This window comes from Natrix helvetica (assembly GCF_964273705.1).
Source record: "Natrix helvetica genome assembly, chromosome: 1".
Taxonomy (NCBI): domain Eukaryota; kingdom Metazoa; phylum Chordata; class Lepidosauria; order Squamata; family Natricidae; genus Natrix; species Natrix helvetica.
The window spans coordinates 364945109-364962659 of record NC_138548.1 but is presented as its reverse complement, the minus strand read 5'-3'; the positions used below and the strand labels follow the sequence as shown (position 1 = coordinate 364962659).

The window sequence follows — 17551 nt, the reverse complement described above, 5'->3', positions numbered from 1 at the left end:
CGACTGGACAATCCCTTAAATATGAGCCAGCCGAGTGTTTCAGCAGCCAAAAAAGGCAATGAAATCCTAGGCTGCCTCAACAGAGGAATAAAAGGAAGATCACGTGAAGCATTGATACCATTTTACAAAGCCTTAGTATGGCCACACTGGGAATCCTGCACCCAGTTTTGCTCACCACGATGTAGAAAAGATGCGGAGACCCTAGAAAGAGGGCAGAGAAGAGCAGCAGAGAGGATGAGGGGACTGGAGGATAAAACGTAGGAAGAACGGTTGCAGGAACTGGGCATGGCTAGTCTAGTGAAGAGAAGGACCAGGGGAGACAGGATGGCAGTCTTCCGATATCTCAGGGGCTGCCCCAAAGAAGAGGGAGTCAAGCTGTTCTCCAAAGCACCTGAGGGGAAGACAAGAAGCAATGGGTGGAAACTAACCAAGGAGAGAAGCAACTTAGAACTAAGGAGACATTTCCTGGCAGTTAGAAGAATTAATCAGTGGAACAACTGGCCTCCAAAAGTTGTGAATTCTCCAACACAGGAAGTTTTTAAGAAGATGTCCGATAACCATTTGTCTGAAGTGGTGTAGGGTTTCCTGCCTAGGCAGGGGGGTGGACTAGAAGACCTCCAAGGTCTCTTCCAACTCTATTATTCTATTCTATTCTAAGGAGGGGGGCTGGGAGGGACCCACGGATGCTGGGGAGCAGAGTGGGGGGAGAAAGGAGCTGAGACCCCCCAAGAGAGACTTTGGGAAAGGGGTTGGAGGGCAAGAGAAGTGGGAGCTTCAAGGCCCAAATCCCTTTGGAGCCCCCAAAGCTTCTTCCGTTAAAAGAGGAAGGAGACGGGAAGCGAAAGAGGGAAACTGAGGCATTTTCAGACCTGAATCCACAAATGACACCAAAACTCCGTACAAGAAAAAGAATTTTGGCAGCTTCAGAAAATTCACTTTTTCTTCCGAATCTCAAACTTGAGGCTTTGAAGGTCAAGCAAGAGGGGAGCTTGGAGCCCTTTTGGGGAGCCCCTTAATTTGGGGAGGGGACCAAGGACCCCCCCATCCCATAATCCCCGATTCCACAATCAGGACCTGGAGGGCGGGGGTGGAGGGGAGGCTTTGAGAGAAGGGCCTGGGAAATTAACTCCCCCAAACTCTCCCTTTTGTGCAGGGGGAGGGAGACCCTCCCTTTGAGGTGGTCTTAGAATATTCTGAGGAGGGAAAAGGGGTCTTGGGCTGAATAACCAACTTGAGTTTCTTCTCTGCGCCGAACTAAGTCTTCTATCGGGTGAAGTCAAGGGAGGCTCTGCCCGGAGACCGGTGACGCTGCAGAGGGAGGATTCCCATTGGTCCTCCTGCTCCTTCTGGACACTCCCACTTCCGAAGTCCGAGGGAAACTCCTCCTCCCCCCAATCCAGACCCCCCGATTCCGCCTCTGGGGCTGGAGGCATCGGCGTCTTTCTCCTCTCTCTTTGGGGCGCTTGTGGGGCGGCATCCATGGCTTTCCCTGGGCTCCCCCTGATGCTGCTGGTGGGGGCGCTGGCCCGGATCCCCGGAAGCGAAGGGGGGAAGGAGACCCCCGGTAAGGAGGGGGCTGGGCGGGGGAGGAGGAGGTTGGGGGTGAGGAGGAGGTTGGGAAAGACCCCCGGAGGGGGAAGGAAAGTGCTGGGCCTCCAGAGCCTCCAACAGCCTCGATCTCTGCGTGGTCTCCTCCCCCTTCCTCCCCAATTCCCCCCTCACAGGAGAAACGGAGAGGGACCCCACCCCGATCCCCGATGGTAGCCGAGTGGGGGTCTCAGCCGCGGCTCTCTCTCGCCCCTCCCCAAGTGCCTGGGTCGGAGTGGGCTGCCTGGAGAGAGGAAGGGAAGGAAAAGCGAAAGCGAAAGAGGGAAAGTGAGGCATTTTCAGCCCTGAATCCCCAGAAGGAAAAAGATTCATTTGAGCAAAAGGATTTTGGCTTCTTCAGAAACTTCCACTTTTTCTTCTGAATCTCAAATTTGAGGCTTTGAAGGTCAGGCAAGAGGGGGGCTTCCGTCCCTTCTGGGGGAGACCCTGAATTTGGGGAGGAGACAAAGAACACCCCCCCCACAATCCCCCATGGCTCCATCGGGGCCTGGAGGGGGAGGGGGAACTGAGGGAGGATATTGGGGGCTCTGAGTTGCTTCTCCGGATCTGGGTCCCCTTTGTGAAAGGGGCTGGAAACCCTCCCTTTGAAGGGATCTTGAGGGGCTGCAGGGGAGGATATTTTGGGATTCCCCCCCCCTTTCTTTCCTCCCTCCCCCCCACTAGACACCCCCCCCCCTCAGCAAGTCTGCCTTCCTCTCTGGGACTGAGAGAGTCCCCTTTCCCTTCTCCAGGGAGCGTCTTCCTCCAGGCTCTCGCGGAAGATCTCCAGCCCCCCTCCCTCCTTCCGTGGGACCCTCCTCCTTTCCTAGCGGCTGGGAGCGATGGGCCCTGGAGTCCTCCTGACAGCCTTCCTCCTCCCCCTCCCCCTCACAGCCCATTTCCTGGCCCAGACGAAGGACCAGGGCCGCTTCCTCAACGGGACGCAGCGGCTGCAGTTCCTCTTCAGATGAGTCTACCCACCAAAAAGGGGGGAGGGAGGGGGTTGCGAAAGAGAGAAAGAAAGAAAGAGAGAAAGAAAGAAAGAAAGAAAGAAAGAAAGAAAGAAAGAAAGAAAGAAAGAATAGGGGGGAAATTTAGATTTCACCCCTGGATCCCTACGGAGATTCCCCCGTGAAGGAGGAGGGGCTGGGGAGAGAGGATCCGGCTGGATCAGGAGGGATCCCTGCAGATCCTCTCCGCCTCCTCCTGCCTGGACTGTCAGCTGAGGGTTTTCCTGGCTTCCCTTCGGATTGGGGTGAGTGTGGGACCCCCAAGTCCTGGCTGGCTGTGGGGCTGCCCCTCCCCCCTTGTCACCCGGTGCAGCTGTTTTGGGGGCTCCCTCCTTCCATACTGAGCGGGGGGGGGAGAGCCCAGAAGGACCCCTCGAGCTCTGGATCCACATCGCTCTTCTGGAGTCTCCGCAGCTCCAGCCTGGGCTCCCTCTGGGCACTGTGGGAACTCAAAGGGCATCTAGGCCACCCTCCAGGCGCACAGAGGAAGGGAGACCGGATGAGAATCGTGGGGGGGCGGGGGGGGAAATGGGGCAAAAGGAAGTCCAGATTCCCCTCCGGAGCTGGCATGAAACAGCCCCCTCGAATGCATTCCCCCCCCGACTGAAATTATTCCCCCTCCCCCTTTCTCCGCTTCTCTCACTAAGTCTTCTATCGGGTGAAGTCAAGGGAGGCTCTGCCCGGAGACCGATGACGCTGCAGAAGGGAGGATTCCCATTGGTCCTCCTGCTCCTTTCGGACACTCCCACTTCCGAAGTCCGAGGGAAACTCCTCCTCCCCCCAATCCAGACCCTCCGATTCCGCCTCTGGGGCTGGAGGCATCGGCGTCTTTCTCCTCTCTCTTTGGGGCGCTTGTGGGGCGGCATCCATGGCTTTTCCTGGGCTCCCCCTGATGCTGCTGGTGGGGGCGTTGGCCCGGATCCCCGGAAGCGAAGGGGGGAAGGAGACCCCCGGTAAGGAGGGGGCTGGGCGGGGGAGGAGGGGGTTGGGGGGAGGAGGAGGTTGGGAAAGACCCCCGGAGGGGGAAGGAAACTGCTGGGTCTCCAGAGCCTCCAACAGCCTCGATCTCTGCGTGGTCTCCTCCCCCTTCCTCCCATATATCCCCCCCAGGAGGACAGAGAGGGACCCCTCCCCCTTCCCCTATGGTAGCCGAGTGGGGGTCTCAGCCGAGCCTCTCTCTCGCCCCTCCCCAAGTGCCTGGGTGGGAGTGGGCTGCCTGGAGAGAGGAAGGGAAGGAAAAGCGAAAGCGAAAGAGGGAAAGTGAGGCATTTTCAGCCCTGAATCCCCAGAAGGAAAAAGATCCATTTGAGCAAAAGGATTTTGGCTTCTTCAGAAACTTCCACTTTTTCTTCTGAATCTCAAATTTGAGGCTTTGAAGGTCAGGCAAGAGGGGGGGCTTCCGTCCCTTCTGGGGGAGCTCTGAATTTGGGGAGACCAAGAACCCCCCACGCACCCCCCATAATCCCCCATGGCTCCATAGGGACCTGGAGGGGGAAGTGAGAGAAGGGGATTTGGAGGCTCTGAGTCGCTCCTCTCAATTGGCTCTCAAAAACTCCCCTTTGTGAAGGGGGCTGGAGACCCTCCCTTTGAGAGGCTCCTGGGGGAGGGTGCAAGGGGTCTTTGGGGGGAGGGGGCTAGGAAACAGGTGGGATCCCCGAGGATCCCCCCAAGGGAGGGAGTTGGGCTGGAGATTAGGGGGAAAGAAGAAAAGTTGGGGCGACCCAGGGAAGGTGGGGGCTGTAGGGCTGGGAGACCCCAGGAGCCTCAGTCTAGATGTCCTCATTGTGCCCCCTCCCTATTTTCCCCTCCACCCCAAAGGAAGAGAGGGGGGGAGATATGGATATTACCTTCCCTCCAGCCCTCCCCCCCATCATTCCTCCTCCTTTAGACCCAACGTTCCCTGCTCGACCAGCTGAGCTTCTGCCTGCCTTTTCCCACCCTGGGAGGATGGGGGGGGGGTCCACCAGGAGGCTCCTCCCTCCCCTCCCCCTCTTTCTTTCCTGCCCCACCCCCACCCCCTTCCGGCCAGCAAGTCTGCCTTCCTCTGGGACTGAGAGGGTCCCCTTTCCCTCCTCCAGTCTCTCACGGAAGACCTCCATCCCCCCTCCCTCCTTCCGTGGGACCCTCCTCCTTTCATAGCGGCTGGGAGCGTTTTACGCCTGACTCTCCCGGAAGGTGCCCCGCCATCCTCCCTTCCCGAGTGGATCCCCCCTTTGCTGGAGGCTGGGAACGATGGGCCCCCGGAGTCCCTCCTGACAGCCTTCTTCCTCCTCCTCCTCCCCCTCCCAGCCCATTTCCTGCACCAGGAGAAGTCCGAGTGCCGCTTCCTCAACGGGACGCAGCGGGTGAGATACCTGGAGAGGCAGTTCTACGACCGGCAGGAGTATTTCCGCTTCGACAGCGACCTCGGGGAGTTCGTGGCCCTCACGGAGTTTGGGAAGGTGGATGTGGACAAGTGGAACAGCGATAAGCAGTACCTGCAGTACAAGAAGGCCCAAGTGGATTCCTTCTGCCGGCACAACTACGAGGCTCTCCAGGGCGGCCCTGTGGTTGGGCGGAGAGGTGAGTCCGAGGGGAGGGGGGGAGTTTGGGGGGAGGGGGGAGTTTGGGGGGAGTTTGGGGGGGAGGGGGGAGTTTGGGGGGAGGGGGGAGTTTGGGGGAGGGGGAGTTTGGGGGAGGGGCAGTGTGAGGGGAGGGGGGAGTCTGGAGGAGGGGGGAGTTTGGGGGGGATTTGGGGGAAGGGGATGTGGGGACCCCCCTTTTCCTTCCCCTCCCTTGACGGAGACTCTCCCGGGTGAAGTTTTCCTCCTTAGTTCTCCTCCTCCTCCTCCTCCCTCCAATTCTCCCTCTGACCCTCATTCATTCCCACAACTCCCCCCTTCTCCCCCCTCAAGGACCCCAAACCTTCCCCTCCCCGGAATTTGGGATCCCCTGGATACCCCCAAGAGATCGAATCTCTTCATCCACAAACCTTTAGAAGTCAGGAAAGTAAAGTAAAATAAATAAGTGCATGACACTAAATCAACAAATTAAAACTAAATGAATAAATGAAAAAATAAATAAATAAAAATTTAAAAATTAAAAATTAATAAAATAAACAAATAATAAAATAAATAAATACGTAAATAATAAAATAAATAAACAAGCAATAAAATAAATGCATAATAAAATAATAAAATAAATACATAATAAAATAAATAAATACGTAAATAATAAAATAAATAAACAAGCAATAAAATAAATGCATAATAAAATAAATACATAATAAAATAAATAAATACAAAATAAAATAAATACATAAATAATAACATATATACATAAATAATATAATAAGCTAGGAGAACAATGACATCCATCTAATAGGATATCAGAATTAGGAAACGAGTGAATAATATTCTCTCAAATTTGAGAGAGAGTTTGAAATAGTTTTACCACCAAAGATGATGTTTTCCTGGAGATAATAATCCCCTGACTGATAATATTCAACATTTAATTATTTCTTACTATCAATTCAACATTCTTGTCATCTGGCACATTTGAAATAATTCCCATTCCAGCAATATTTACCATGGAAATTTCCTCCCTTCTACTAATTTCTCTAATGATTTTTCCTAACTCCTGAAAGTGCCTTAGTCCCTTTGACTTTGTTTCTCCCCAGCTTTCTCCCCCTAAGCAGAATGCATTTTTCTGATAAATTCAAAATAGTGATCCTGAATTTCATTGGGATTCATATATTTCCTTCCTGTGAAATCCCTCCTCACAAAAGTATTATTTTTACTGCCATGAAAATATTTCAGAGGAGAAGCAAAGAATATTAAATCTGTTTTTCTTAGTCCCTTCGCCTTCGTTTCCTTTCTTTGAATAAATACTCCGTGCATTTAGAGCAAATTGTTGGTCCGCTGCAGTTCAGGAGACCTGAAATCACTGGGTGTTTCTTGAGTCTCTTTGGGGGGATTTTCTCTTCTTTTTCTTTGACTTCTGAGCTGACTTTTCTCTCCGGAGAGATCTGGGCGGGCGTCTCCTTCCCCCGAGGGGCCAAAGCTTTTCTCTGGCCACCAAGAGAGGCTCTCAGCCTTTCCTGAACTCTCCCCAAAATCAATTCGGCCTCCATTTCTCTGGGAAAAATCCCCTCTGAGTCTTTTTTAAAAAAATATTTAATTAACAAACATATAAAATACACAGACACAAAACTTAGGCGTACAACACATTTACACAGTGCAATACAAACAGGAGCTTCCTGTTCTTTCCAGTAGCAATTATCAATCGATAGCAATCACCTTATATTATTTCCCATTCAATTGTATTTCATTTGAGTTTCACCATTCTTAACTTTCTTATTTTACTCATAACTATTATTTTTGAGTTTTGTTACCTTCCTTCATTGATTCTTGTTTCTTTCCTCCATCCACCTGTACCATTTATCCCATTTCTGGTAGAATTCTGATTCTTCTTTTCCCTGAATGTCTTTAGTTAGTTTGTCCATTTCAGCACAATCCATAATCTTTCTTATTATTTCATCTTCGCTTGGAGTTATGTTTGTTTTTCCATTTCTGGTCAAAGGCAATCCTTGCCGCCGTAGTTATATGTAGTATTAAATACTGGATTTCTTTTTTGTATTTCGCAGACATTATTCCTAATAAAAAAAATCAGCTTTCCATTCTATTTTAACCCCCCTTATTGCCTCCAGCCAATTTTTGATCTTTTTCCAAAGTTTTTTAGCCTCCTCACAGGTCCACCATAAATGGCAATACGTTCCGTGTATCGATTCGCATTTCCAACATTTTGGGGAGGCATTTGTTGATATTTTAGCTAACCTTGTTGGTGCCAGGTGCCATCTATAAAACATTTTGTACTGGTTTTCCTTGTGTTCAACTGAGAGAGTCATTTTTAAATTTGTTCCCCAAAATTTTTCCCATTTGTCTAATTCAATATTATATGCAAAGTTCTGCGCCTGTTTTATCATTTGTTCTTTCACAATTTCCTCTTCCATTTTATACTTCAGGAGAAATTTATATATTCTCCCTATCATCTTTCTATCTGAGCTTTGAATAATTTTATCCAATTCGTGTGGTTCTGTTTCGATGTCATATAATTTGGTATCTTTATTGTATTTAGTTTTGATTTGAAGGTAAGTTAGCCAGTGAACTTTCATGTTCTGTTCTGCCAATTCTTTAATTGTTTTTAAGTTTCCCTGTCTATCAATTAAGTCTCTATATCTTAGCATTTTGTTCAAATCTATCAAATCTGGATGAGTCGTCCTTTCTGTCGGTGATAGCCAATTCGGAATTTTCACATAGTGGGTTTTTTTTTTATATTTTGAGCCATTTTTGCAATAACGCTCTTCTAATTAAATGATTTTGAAAGTATTTGTGCGTTTTATTTTTATCATCCCATAGGAATGTATGCCAGCTTGCTTGCAAATCATGGCCTTCCAAGGTCAAAATTCTTTTATTCTTTAGCTCTATCCAATCCTTCACCCATGTTATTGATACTGCTGATGCGTATAGATCCCAATTTGGTAATGCTAAACCTCCCCTCTCCTTGCTGTCTTGCATTGACTTTAGTTTAATCCTCGCTTTTCGTCCCTGCCAAATAAACCTAGCGGTAATTTTGTTTAATTCTTGAAAGAATTTTTTACTCGGATTAATAGGTGCGGCTTACAACAGGAATAAGATTCTTGGTAAAATATTTGTTTTAATTGTCGCTATACGTCCCATGAGTGATAGTTGAATATTTTTCCAATTTTCTAACTCTTTCTTTATTTGTATCACTAATCTATTATAGTTATCATCTTTAATTGTGGAACATTTTGCCCACGCCCAGATCCCCAAGTATTTCACTTTCTTAGTTATTTGCATTCTGGTTGTTACTTCCAGTTCCTCTTCTTGCTTTTTTGTCATGTTCTTGGTTATCATTTTTGTTTTGTTTTTATTGATCTTTAGTCCTGCCACTTTGCCATATTCTTCTAATTTTTGAATTCATTTCAGACTGGATTCTACTGGATCCTGTAGAACAAATACTAAGTCATCGGCATAGCCTTGGGCCTTATATTCTTCATTTTTGAGTCTTAAACCTTTTATTGCCTGGTCCTTCCGAATTTCATTTAATAAAATTTCCAAAGTCAATATAAACAGCAAAGGAGAGAGGGGACATCCCTGTCTGACTCCTTTTTTTATTTCAATCTTCTCTGTTAATTCTCCATTCATCAGAACTTTGGCTGTCTGATTGTTATAAAATCCTTCTATCATTTTTATAAACTTTTCTCCGAATTTCATCTCATCCAATAGTGTTATTATAAATTTCCAGATTACGTTGTCAAATGCTTTTTGTGCATCAAGGAAAACCAGTACCATTTGTTTTTCTGGATGCGCCTCGTAGTACTCTATTATATCTAGAATGATTCTCGTATTATTTCTAATGTGTCTGTGAGGTAAAAATCCGTTTTGGTCTGGATATATTCGTTCATTTAAAACCTTTTAATTCTTCCTGCCATAATTGCTGCAAATATTTTATAATCGGAGTTTAGTAATGAAATTGGCCCGTAGTTTTGAATTTCTTGTAGGCTGGTTTCTTCTTTTGGGATCAGCGATATTATTGCTTCTGTCCATGATTCAGGTATCTTGGCTTTTCCTAAAACTTCATTAAGCATTTCCATCCCTAACTCTTCCAATATTATTTTATTATATTTGTATAGCTCCACCGGTATTCCATCTGGTCCTGGGGTTTTATTATTTTTCTGGTTTTTCAAGACTAGTTCCACTTCGGCTAATGTTATTGGCCTGTTTATCGCCTCCCTTTGCTCTTTTGAGATTGGTGTTATCTTTGCTGTGTTTAAATAATGCTTTATTTTGCTTTCCTCCATACTATCTTCTGCGTATAGTTTTGTGAAGTATTTATGAATAATATTCTTCTTTTCTTCTGTTTTGTATTGAATTCTTCCCTCATCATCTTTTAATTGATATATCATCCTGAGGAACTCATAGTGGCGGCCTATCACCAGCTTTACTCACTCAGTGATCTTTGTAGCCGGAGCTCCCCCAATTAGGGTTCCATCCACTTGCTCAAACGGAATGGGATTTTTTAGGGGTCTGGTGCGTATACCTAGTTGCTCCACTATTGACATGCTGATTAAGCATCGGGTGCAGCCGGTATCTATAATCACCCCAACTTCCCCTTCTACCCCCGTTTTCGGTATTTGGAGTTTGGCTTTTATCTGGAAGGGGCGAATAGGTGCACTCACCATTGGGTCGTCTTCTGGGTTTCCTTCCTCTTCCTCCTCTGAGGTGGCCAGGGCGTTTTCAGTGGCTCTGCTCTCTGCCCCTGCTGGCTGTTGTGCCAGACGACTTTTTTCTGGTGGTTTTCTGGTGGTTTCCTTGATTGTGTTGGCAGGTGGTTGGCGTGGTTGTGGAACTGGGGCTGGAGCCCAGCATGTAGATGCCCGGTGCCCAAGCTGACCACAAGGGTAGCACTTTATTTTGGGGCCCCAGGAACGCGGGGTTGGTGGGGGCTTTTCAGTTTGCTGCCTCTGCATTCGGTGGGCTAACGGTTTTTTTTCAGGGGTTCTGGTACCCGGCTTTGGATAGGTGTTAATCTCATGGTCCAGTATGATTGCAGTGGTGTACCATTCTTGGATACGATCTGGGGTCCCCCTTATGGCACAAGCTTCTTTCAGTTTGGGATCTAAGGCCTTTTTGAACGTATAGACCAATAGTCTCTCTGGCCAGTAACGTAGTCTTCCAGCTATTCTCCGGAATTCCCAAACTAATTCTTTGACCGGCCGACCCCCCTGTCGTAATTCCTGGATCTGGTCTTCAGCATCTACCTGTTGGGCCACATCGTAAAATCGGGCCCGCATCAGTTGGATGAACCCCGTTATGTCATCTAACTCAGGAGCTGCTTCTTCATGGAGTTCCGCTATCCATTGTGCTGCCTCTCCTTCATTCATCCCCTCTGCTATTTCTTGGTTCAGTTCTCGATCCATCCGGTATTGTGGGCCTACTTGGTCAACGTACGCCAATACTCGATTCATAAAGTAAGCTAGTTTGTCTCGGCTGCCATCATAGGTTCCATCTCTGGCCATTGGGGGTGAGCAGCTCCCCCCCGTGGACCGGGCGCGCAATTTGGGCGTCCTCCTAGATACGCAGCTGTCGCTGGACGACCACGTGACGGCCGTGGCTATGGGGGCCTTCCACCAGGTTCGCCTGGTGCGCCAATTGCGCCCCCTACTGGACCGGGACGCCCTTCGCACAGTCACTCACGCCCTGGTGACGTCACGTTTGGATTACTGCAATGCTCTCTACATGGGGCTCCCTTTGAGATGCACCCGAGGGCTGCAGCTGGTCCAGAATGCGGCCGCGCGGGCAATTATGGGGAGTACCAGGTACTCCCATGTAACACCTCTCCTGCGCGAGCTGCACTGGCTACCTGTGGCTTTTCGGGTGCATTTCAAGGTGCTGATTCTCACCTTTAAAGCGCTCCATGGCTCAGGGCCTAGTTATTTGCGGGATCGCATCCTACCCCATACATCCCTGCGACCAATACGCTCTCACAGAGAGGGACTCCTCCGGGTGCCGTCCACCAAACAATGCCGGCGGGCGACGCCCAGAAGTAGGGCCTTCTCTGTGATGGGCCCGACCCTCTGGAACGACCTCCCCCCTGACATTAGAGTCATCACTGATCTCCGCTCCTTCCGTAAGAAACTCAAGACCCACCTGTTCCAATTAGCTGGCCTGGCCCAATCACAATCATGATCTACTCCCTTGACTCTCCCGGCTGGTTATTTTAAATTGGGGTATTTTAATCTGGTTTTAATCACCAATTAATTCTTGCACTACTGTACAGACTTGTGTTTAATTTGTTTTTATGGGGTTGTGTAATTGTTGTATATAATGTTTTTATTCTGTCTGTACACCGCCCCGAGTCCCCTTGGGGAGAGGGAGCGGTTGACAAATCCAATAAATGAAATGAAATGAAATGAATGATAGGTTGCACGGAACCTTGGGGGTGTGGGAGGAGGAGGGGGTACTGGTGGTTGAACCGGAGCAACCTGTTGGCCTGCTGCTTGGGGTGGTAAGCCTCTTTGTGGGGCCACACCCATCGGTTGGGCAAAAGCCTGCTGAGGCATTGGTGGGGGGGCTGGGCCCTGTGGTGGTCCCAGTCCCTGGCTCTGCCTCTGAGCAGCCATTTGGGGTGGCGCCATTTGTTGGGAAGGGGCAGGCGTCCACTGGCATTGAGCCCATCCACGACCCGGGAAGAAAGCCCAACCTGGATTGGCTTGATTGATGGGTTCAGAGCCATCACTTTGCAGAGGGGGGGAGGTGAAAGTGTTCCAGGCCCCTTTCGGCTGGTTAGTTTTTACTTCCCAACTTTTTTTCACTCCAGGAGGGGGGGGTGCTGATTCGCTGGTGGCTGTGTGGAAAGAACCAAGGTCTCCGCTCCACTGCGCAGCCGTTTCTCTGCTGGGAAAGGATAATGTGGGCTTTGCTAGGCTCCACCCGGGTGGTTCTGGGGGCCCCAGGTTTTTTTTTTCACTCACATTTAGGCGTCGGAATTGGTCCTGAGGGCCCATCAAAGACTGGCTGCGTGAGAGCGGCTGAGACCTCCATTCATCTGCTCTTCTCCCCATCCTCCAGCCGTCTGTCAGAGTTCCCTTGGGGGGGGGGCCCTCTCCTTCTAGCAGGCATTCTTGAGAAGCAATAAATCCCGAAGCTTCATCTCGCAGGTCTCATTCCGTCTGTGAGGAAAATCTTGGTTTCGGTTCCTTTTGCCAGGCGCCCAGCTAAAGTTCCCTTTCCCTCGCCTCTGCAAGTTGAACTATTTCTTTAGAAGGTGCATAGATAGTTTCGACAAAAATAAGCGATCCATCATCCTTAGCCTTCTCTGCTGCATTCTTTCCTTCTTCCATCTTCACTGAAATTTCGTCCTGCCCAGGATTGGGTCAGAACTGGGATTCAGTACCCCAGTGAAAGTAAAAAGATTTATGGGAGAGTTGAAATAATGTCAGCATTCCAAATATCATGCAGAATTAAATCATTGTCCAAGGCAAAGTTATCCTTAAAACTCCAATTTAATAAGACAGACATTTTGGCATTATGCTGTGAAATTTCAACTCTAACGTACATCCTTTGGGTTCACCCAGTTAAAAGTTCATCATGTAAGGTTGAGATTGTCTTTGCAACGTTTCGGCAGGATCTCACCTGCCATCTTCAAGCGTGGGCTCAAAATGTGGGCTTAAAATGGGAACGGAGCTGCCGTCTTTCTGTAAGTCTTGGTGGGAGGGGATGGGGTGCTGGCTTTGTTTCAGTAAGTGGAATGATTGGTTGTGTGGTTGTATCATGATTGGTAGATTGGTGCTGATTGGTGCAGGCTGTGTGTGCATTGTTGTTTTGTATTGTAACGGCTTGGGTGGTGGGTGGTGTTCGTTTGTTGGCTAGGGCTGGTTTCCAGATGTTTGGTAGGCGGGAGGTATCATCACGTTTGTTCATGCTGTGGGGGTGTTTCTCTATTTCGATGGCTTCCATGATTATTCTCTTGTGGAGGTGTTCTGTTTTGGAGATTAACCTGGCTCCTTCAAAGTTGATTTCATGTCCTGTAGCTTTAAGGTGCTGGAAAAGGGAAGAAGTTTTTTCTTTTTTTCCTTACTGCGTTTTTGTGTTCTGTGATGCGTGCATTTATTCTCCTGTTTGTTTGTCCTATGTATATTGCTGGGCAGATTTTGCATGGTATTTCGTAGACTCCTTGGTTTTCTAGCTGGATTTTGTCTTTGGGGTTTCTTAAGATGTTGGCTATTTTTTGGTCAGTGGTGAAGGCTGTCCTGATATTGTGCTTGTGGAGAATTTTGCTGATTTTATCTGTGGTGCCTTTGATGTAAGGGAGGAGGGCGATGCTATTGTCCTGTTCTGTATCTTGGTTTTTTGGGGGAGTCTCCTTTTGGATTAGGTTGGTGATTGTTTTTCTTTGGAATCCATTGGAGATTAATACATTTGTGAGTTTGTGTAATTCAGTTTTCAGGTGGTCTTTGTCGGCTAGGCGTTTGGTTCTGGAGATGAGGGTCTTGGCTACAGAGTTGATCTGTGCAGGGTGGTGATGGGATTGTGCATTTAAGTAGCGGTTGGTGTGTGTTTTTTTCTGGTAGATGGTGTGTCCTAGGGAGCCATTGGGTTTTTTGTAGATTAGGACATCCAGAAAGGGAAGTTGGTTGTTTGCTTCTATTTCCATGGTGAATTGTATTTTGGGGTGTAGGTTGTTGAGATGTGTGAGGAAGTTGTCCAGTTTTTCTTTTCCATGTGGCCAAATCACGAAAGTGTCATCAACATATCTAAGCCAGAGTTTGGGTTTGTGGGTCACATTTTCTACTGCATTCGGCATTAAAGTTGATATTAAGAACAAACCTTGAATATCACCATGTGAGGGAGACAAAATGTATTGTGTGTTCCTGCTGTTTTAAACTGAGAGGTCTTCAAATGTTGATTAAATTAAATTCCTGGATGGACAGAAGGAGAAAGTGGTGTCTCGGAGGAGGGTGGGGGTGTTTAAAAAAATGGGACTTCATTTGGGTGTGTGGAGGAAATGATAGGCAGTGATGATCCCTGCAGCCTGGAACAGCTGATTGGTGGAATTCCGGGAGGTTTTTAAGAAGAGGTTGGACAGCCACTTGTCTGAAATGTTACAGGGTTTCCCTCCTGAGCAGGGGGTTGGACTAGAAGACCTCCAAGGTCCCTTCCAACTCTGCTATTCTGCTGTGGGATTTGCCTATTGTGAAGATTCTTCCCTTTTGATGAGGTCACCTGATCCCAACCAGGAAGGATTTAGGTTTCCCCATTTTTCAGGATCCCTTTTCATGTCTTCCTGCAATTTGCTTTGGAAGATGACTCCAAACACCGTCCCAAATGTCTTTTCTCCAAAGGCAACTGGACTTTGGTTTTCCTTCAAGACATTTTGCTTCTCATCCAAGAAGCTTCGATTCAGGCACTGAAAAGTGAAGAAATTTCTCAGATGAGAAGCGAAATGTCTTTTTTTTTGGGGTGGGGGGAAAGCTCCTTTGGGTCAACCATGACCTTGACTGACTCAGAATCTCCACAGACACTCAAAACACAGAATATTTTTAAGAGAGAAAAGGAGCCTTGAACTAACCAACTTGTGTCTCTCATGTGCCTCCTTCTCCTCCTTCCCTCCAGCCAAGCCCACCGTCACCATCTCCCCCACCAAGATGGAACCCACTTCCCCCAACACCATCCTCCTCTGCACCGCGACGGGCTTTTATCCCGTGAAGATCGAGATCCAGTGGCTGAAGAACGGACAGCAGGAGAAGGAGGGCGTGGCCTATGGGGAGGAGCTCCAGAATGGAGACTGGACCTACCAGCTGCAGGTGATGCTGGAGACCCAGCCCCAGCGAGGAGATGTCTACACTTGCAGGGTGGAGCACGCCAGCCTGGAGGCCCCCATCACCGTCCAGTGGGGTAAGCCCCTCCCCTCCCTCCCCTCCTGCTCTGGGGACCCATCCTGCCCTGAGAAGGGGAAGGACCCTCCCTGTAGAGAGAATAAGAATGGACCCTCCTGGGGGAAGGTGGGCCTGATCCTCCTGCTCAGGTGAGGCTCCTTCTTCTTCTCCAGAGCCCCGTACCTCCAGCTCTGCCAAGAGCAAACTCTGGACGGGGATAATGGGAGCTGTGATAGGAGTGGTCTTCTTTGCGGTGGGGCTCTTCTCCTACCTGAAGAGCAAGAAAGGTGAGTCTGGGGGGCTGGAGGAGAGGTTGTGGGGAGGGGACCATCTAGGGGAGGCCTCTCAGCAGGTGGCCAAGAGGGTCTCCTGGAGGAATATTTTTGGCAGCTTCTCTTGTTTGAGGGGCTATTAAGGGAAGATCCTGCAACCTATTATGGGCTATCAAAGGGGAGGGGGACCCCCTGAGTCCTGCAGCCCATGAAGGGTCCTGATTGGGTCTTTTTCTCCTTCCAGCAATTCCCATCCAACCTCCTGCAGGTGAGTTTCTCCTCTTCCTCCCTTATCTGAACTCCTCCTAAAAGTTATAGGTGGTTTTTTTTTAATTCTTTAATTGTTCCTTTTTTAAAAAAACATGCCTGAACAATATTCCACCCCTGTGGCTATTCTGAAAGGGGTGAGTCCCATGCTACTATGCACCGTGTCATTGAAGGCCACTTCAGCAAATGGCAGGAGATGTTCCCAGATAAATTGCTGATAATTAACATAAGTATCTCAGGTATTGTTCTTTCACCCTTGTTAGCTCGTTCTTAAGCACCTTTCGTACTTGGATGGAAGGTGGAGCTGAGCCCTTGAGATGACCCTATCAACTTAATGAACTCCAACTTCCAAAACTTCACCCTGAACTAGACACCCCTCCCCCATCCGAGGTGATCCTTCTTGGCCCCCCATTCAGACTCATTTGGGCTCATTAGTTGGAACCTTGACAGGCTCCTCTTCCTGACCCCCCCTTCTCCTTGTGAGAATTCACACAATTTCTGGCCAAGTGACCTCAGTCTGCACCTTTTTCTGCCACCCCCTTTGTAGCCCCCTCTTCTTTCTTCATATGGAACGTCTGCAGGGAGTGGGGAAGGGGGATGCCCTCTTGATTAACCCTCTAATTAAGTCAGGGAGAATTCCAAAATCCCCTGGAGATGAAATGGGGAGGAATCCCTCATCCATCCCAGCCTTTTCGTTCCTACAATGGGCACATTCTCCCTCTATCTGTCCCTGCCTATCAACCACCTCCCTGCAGTGTGGGTCTGCCTTGGGGCTGGGGTGCTAAAAGGGAAGATAATATGATTTTTACACTAAAAGTTTCTCTTTATATTCTAATTTTCTTCCTCATCTCTTTTTCTACAGCACTCATGAATTAATCCTGCTCTCTGATGCAAAAGGAAATTATTTCTTTAGTAGCTGATGATTCTTTGTCCTGTTTGCAACCTGTGAAAAATGGAAGCTGAAGGTGGCAGTTTGGAGAGTGGTGGAGAATGTCAGCCTGGACCTTCTCCTGCTGAGTTCCCCCCACCAAGCATCCTTTCGGGGCCTCCCTTTCTTGGGAAGGAGGGTTGGAGACGATCTAGACTGCCCCTAGGAATGCTGGGTGGACCTGTCCCTCCAGCCCCCTCATCTCCCCTGGCTTTGAACCCACAGCAGCTTCATCTACATTATTCTTACTACGAATCACTTCCCCTCCCTTTGCTTTGCTGTAAAGGAATAAACTTCCGATGTAAGAAAATCCTGCAATTCTTCCTTCCTTCCTCTTCCTCCTCTTTCCTTCCCCCACAGGAGGCTCCTCCGTCCGCTGCCTCTAGATTGACCATCCCTGCTGCTTCAGGTCACAAGCCAGAACTGGTTTGGGTTGGCTTATCCAGTGAGGGGAAGGGAAGTCTCCAAGAAGGAGGGGGTCCACACCCTTCCCCTCCCTGGATAAGCCGACCCAAACCCCCTCTGGAGGAGTAGAATGACAGCAGACACAGTGGTCTCCAAGCACTTTTGGGGAGACATTGGTGGCAATTTCCCCCTACATTCACCCAGCCATTTGAGCCATTTCCCTCCTTCACAACCGGAGACTCCTGCCAGATTTTGGCACCCAATGCCTCCCTCCCTCCCTCTTTGGGGCTCAGAATCTAATGGCATGGGGTCTCCTGCTTGATGGTATAGATGGTGATGGGTCACCCCTAATCGAGCAGGGGGTTGATCTAGATCAGCGGTTCTCAACCTGTGTGTCGCGACACCTTTGGTGCTCGAACGACCTTTTCACAGGGGTTGCCGAGGAGCCTCCCACGGAGAGGCTGGTGAGAAGCCGGCTCGAAGGGAAGGAGCGGCTTGGGTTCCCCGCACGACGGAAGGAGAGGTGCCAGAAGACTGACGGGCTTCCCAGCAGGCCAGTCCGGCCGGCCTCCCATGCGGGCGTTTTTCAGCGACTGGTCCTGCCCGGGAGCTCCTACGGGGCCTTCGCCGGGGTTGAGCTGCA

The 17551-nt window shown here is 49.0% G+C and overlaps 2 protein-coding genes across 4 annotated transcripts in view; one reads left to right on the top strand and one right to left on the bottom strand.

The window, feature by feature from the left end:
• The window catches only part of LOC309382524 (uncharacterized protein), a gene marked incomplete at its 5' end in the record, with an annotated part of 469143 nt that overhangs the window by 253518 nt on the left and 198074 nt on the right, over window positions 1–17551 (bottom strand). The window lies entirely within an intron of this gene.
• LOC309384819 (H-2 class II histocompatibility antigen, E-S beta chain-like) lies at window positions 1465–16811 on the top strand. Of its 3 annotated transcripts, none has more exons than XM_081938622.1 (6): window positions 1465–1564; window positions 4887–5159; window positions 14774–15055; window positions 15210–15323; window positions 15553–15576; window positions 16438–16811. In XM_081938622.1, exons 1-6 carry the CDS (start codon window positions 1480–1482, stop codon window positions 16449–16451), a joined length of 792 nt encoding a protein of 263 aa, XP_081794748.1. In that variant the 5' UTR covers window positions 1465–1479; the 3' UTR covers window positions 16452–16811. The 3 variants fall into 3 exon arrangements, with proteins under 3 accessions (XP_081794748.1, XP_081794747.1, XP_081794749.1); XM_081938621.1 differs by lacking the exon at window positions 1465–1564 and adding an exon at window positions 3381–3550; XM_081938623.1 differs by lacking the exons at window positions 1465–1564; window positions 15553–15576 and adding an exon at window positions 3381–3550.

Coding starts and splice junctions, on each gene's coding strand:
- LOC309384819 (XM_081938622.1), top strand. CDS start 1,480: ATGGCTTTCCCTGGGCTCCCCCTGATGCTGCTGGTGGGGGCGCTGGCC. Junction 15,056..15,209: donor CCCCATCACCGTCCAGTGGG/GTAAGCCCCTCC, acceptor CTTCTTCTCCAG/AGCCCCGTACCTCCAGCTCT. Junction 15,324..15,552: donor CTACCTGAAGAGCAAGAAAG/GTGAGTCTGGGG, acceptor TTCTCCTTCCAG/CAATTCCCATCCAACCTCCT.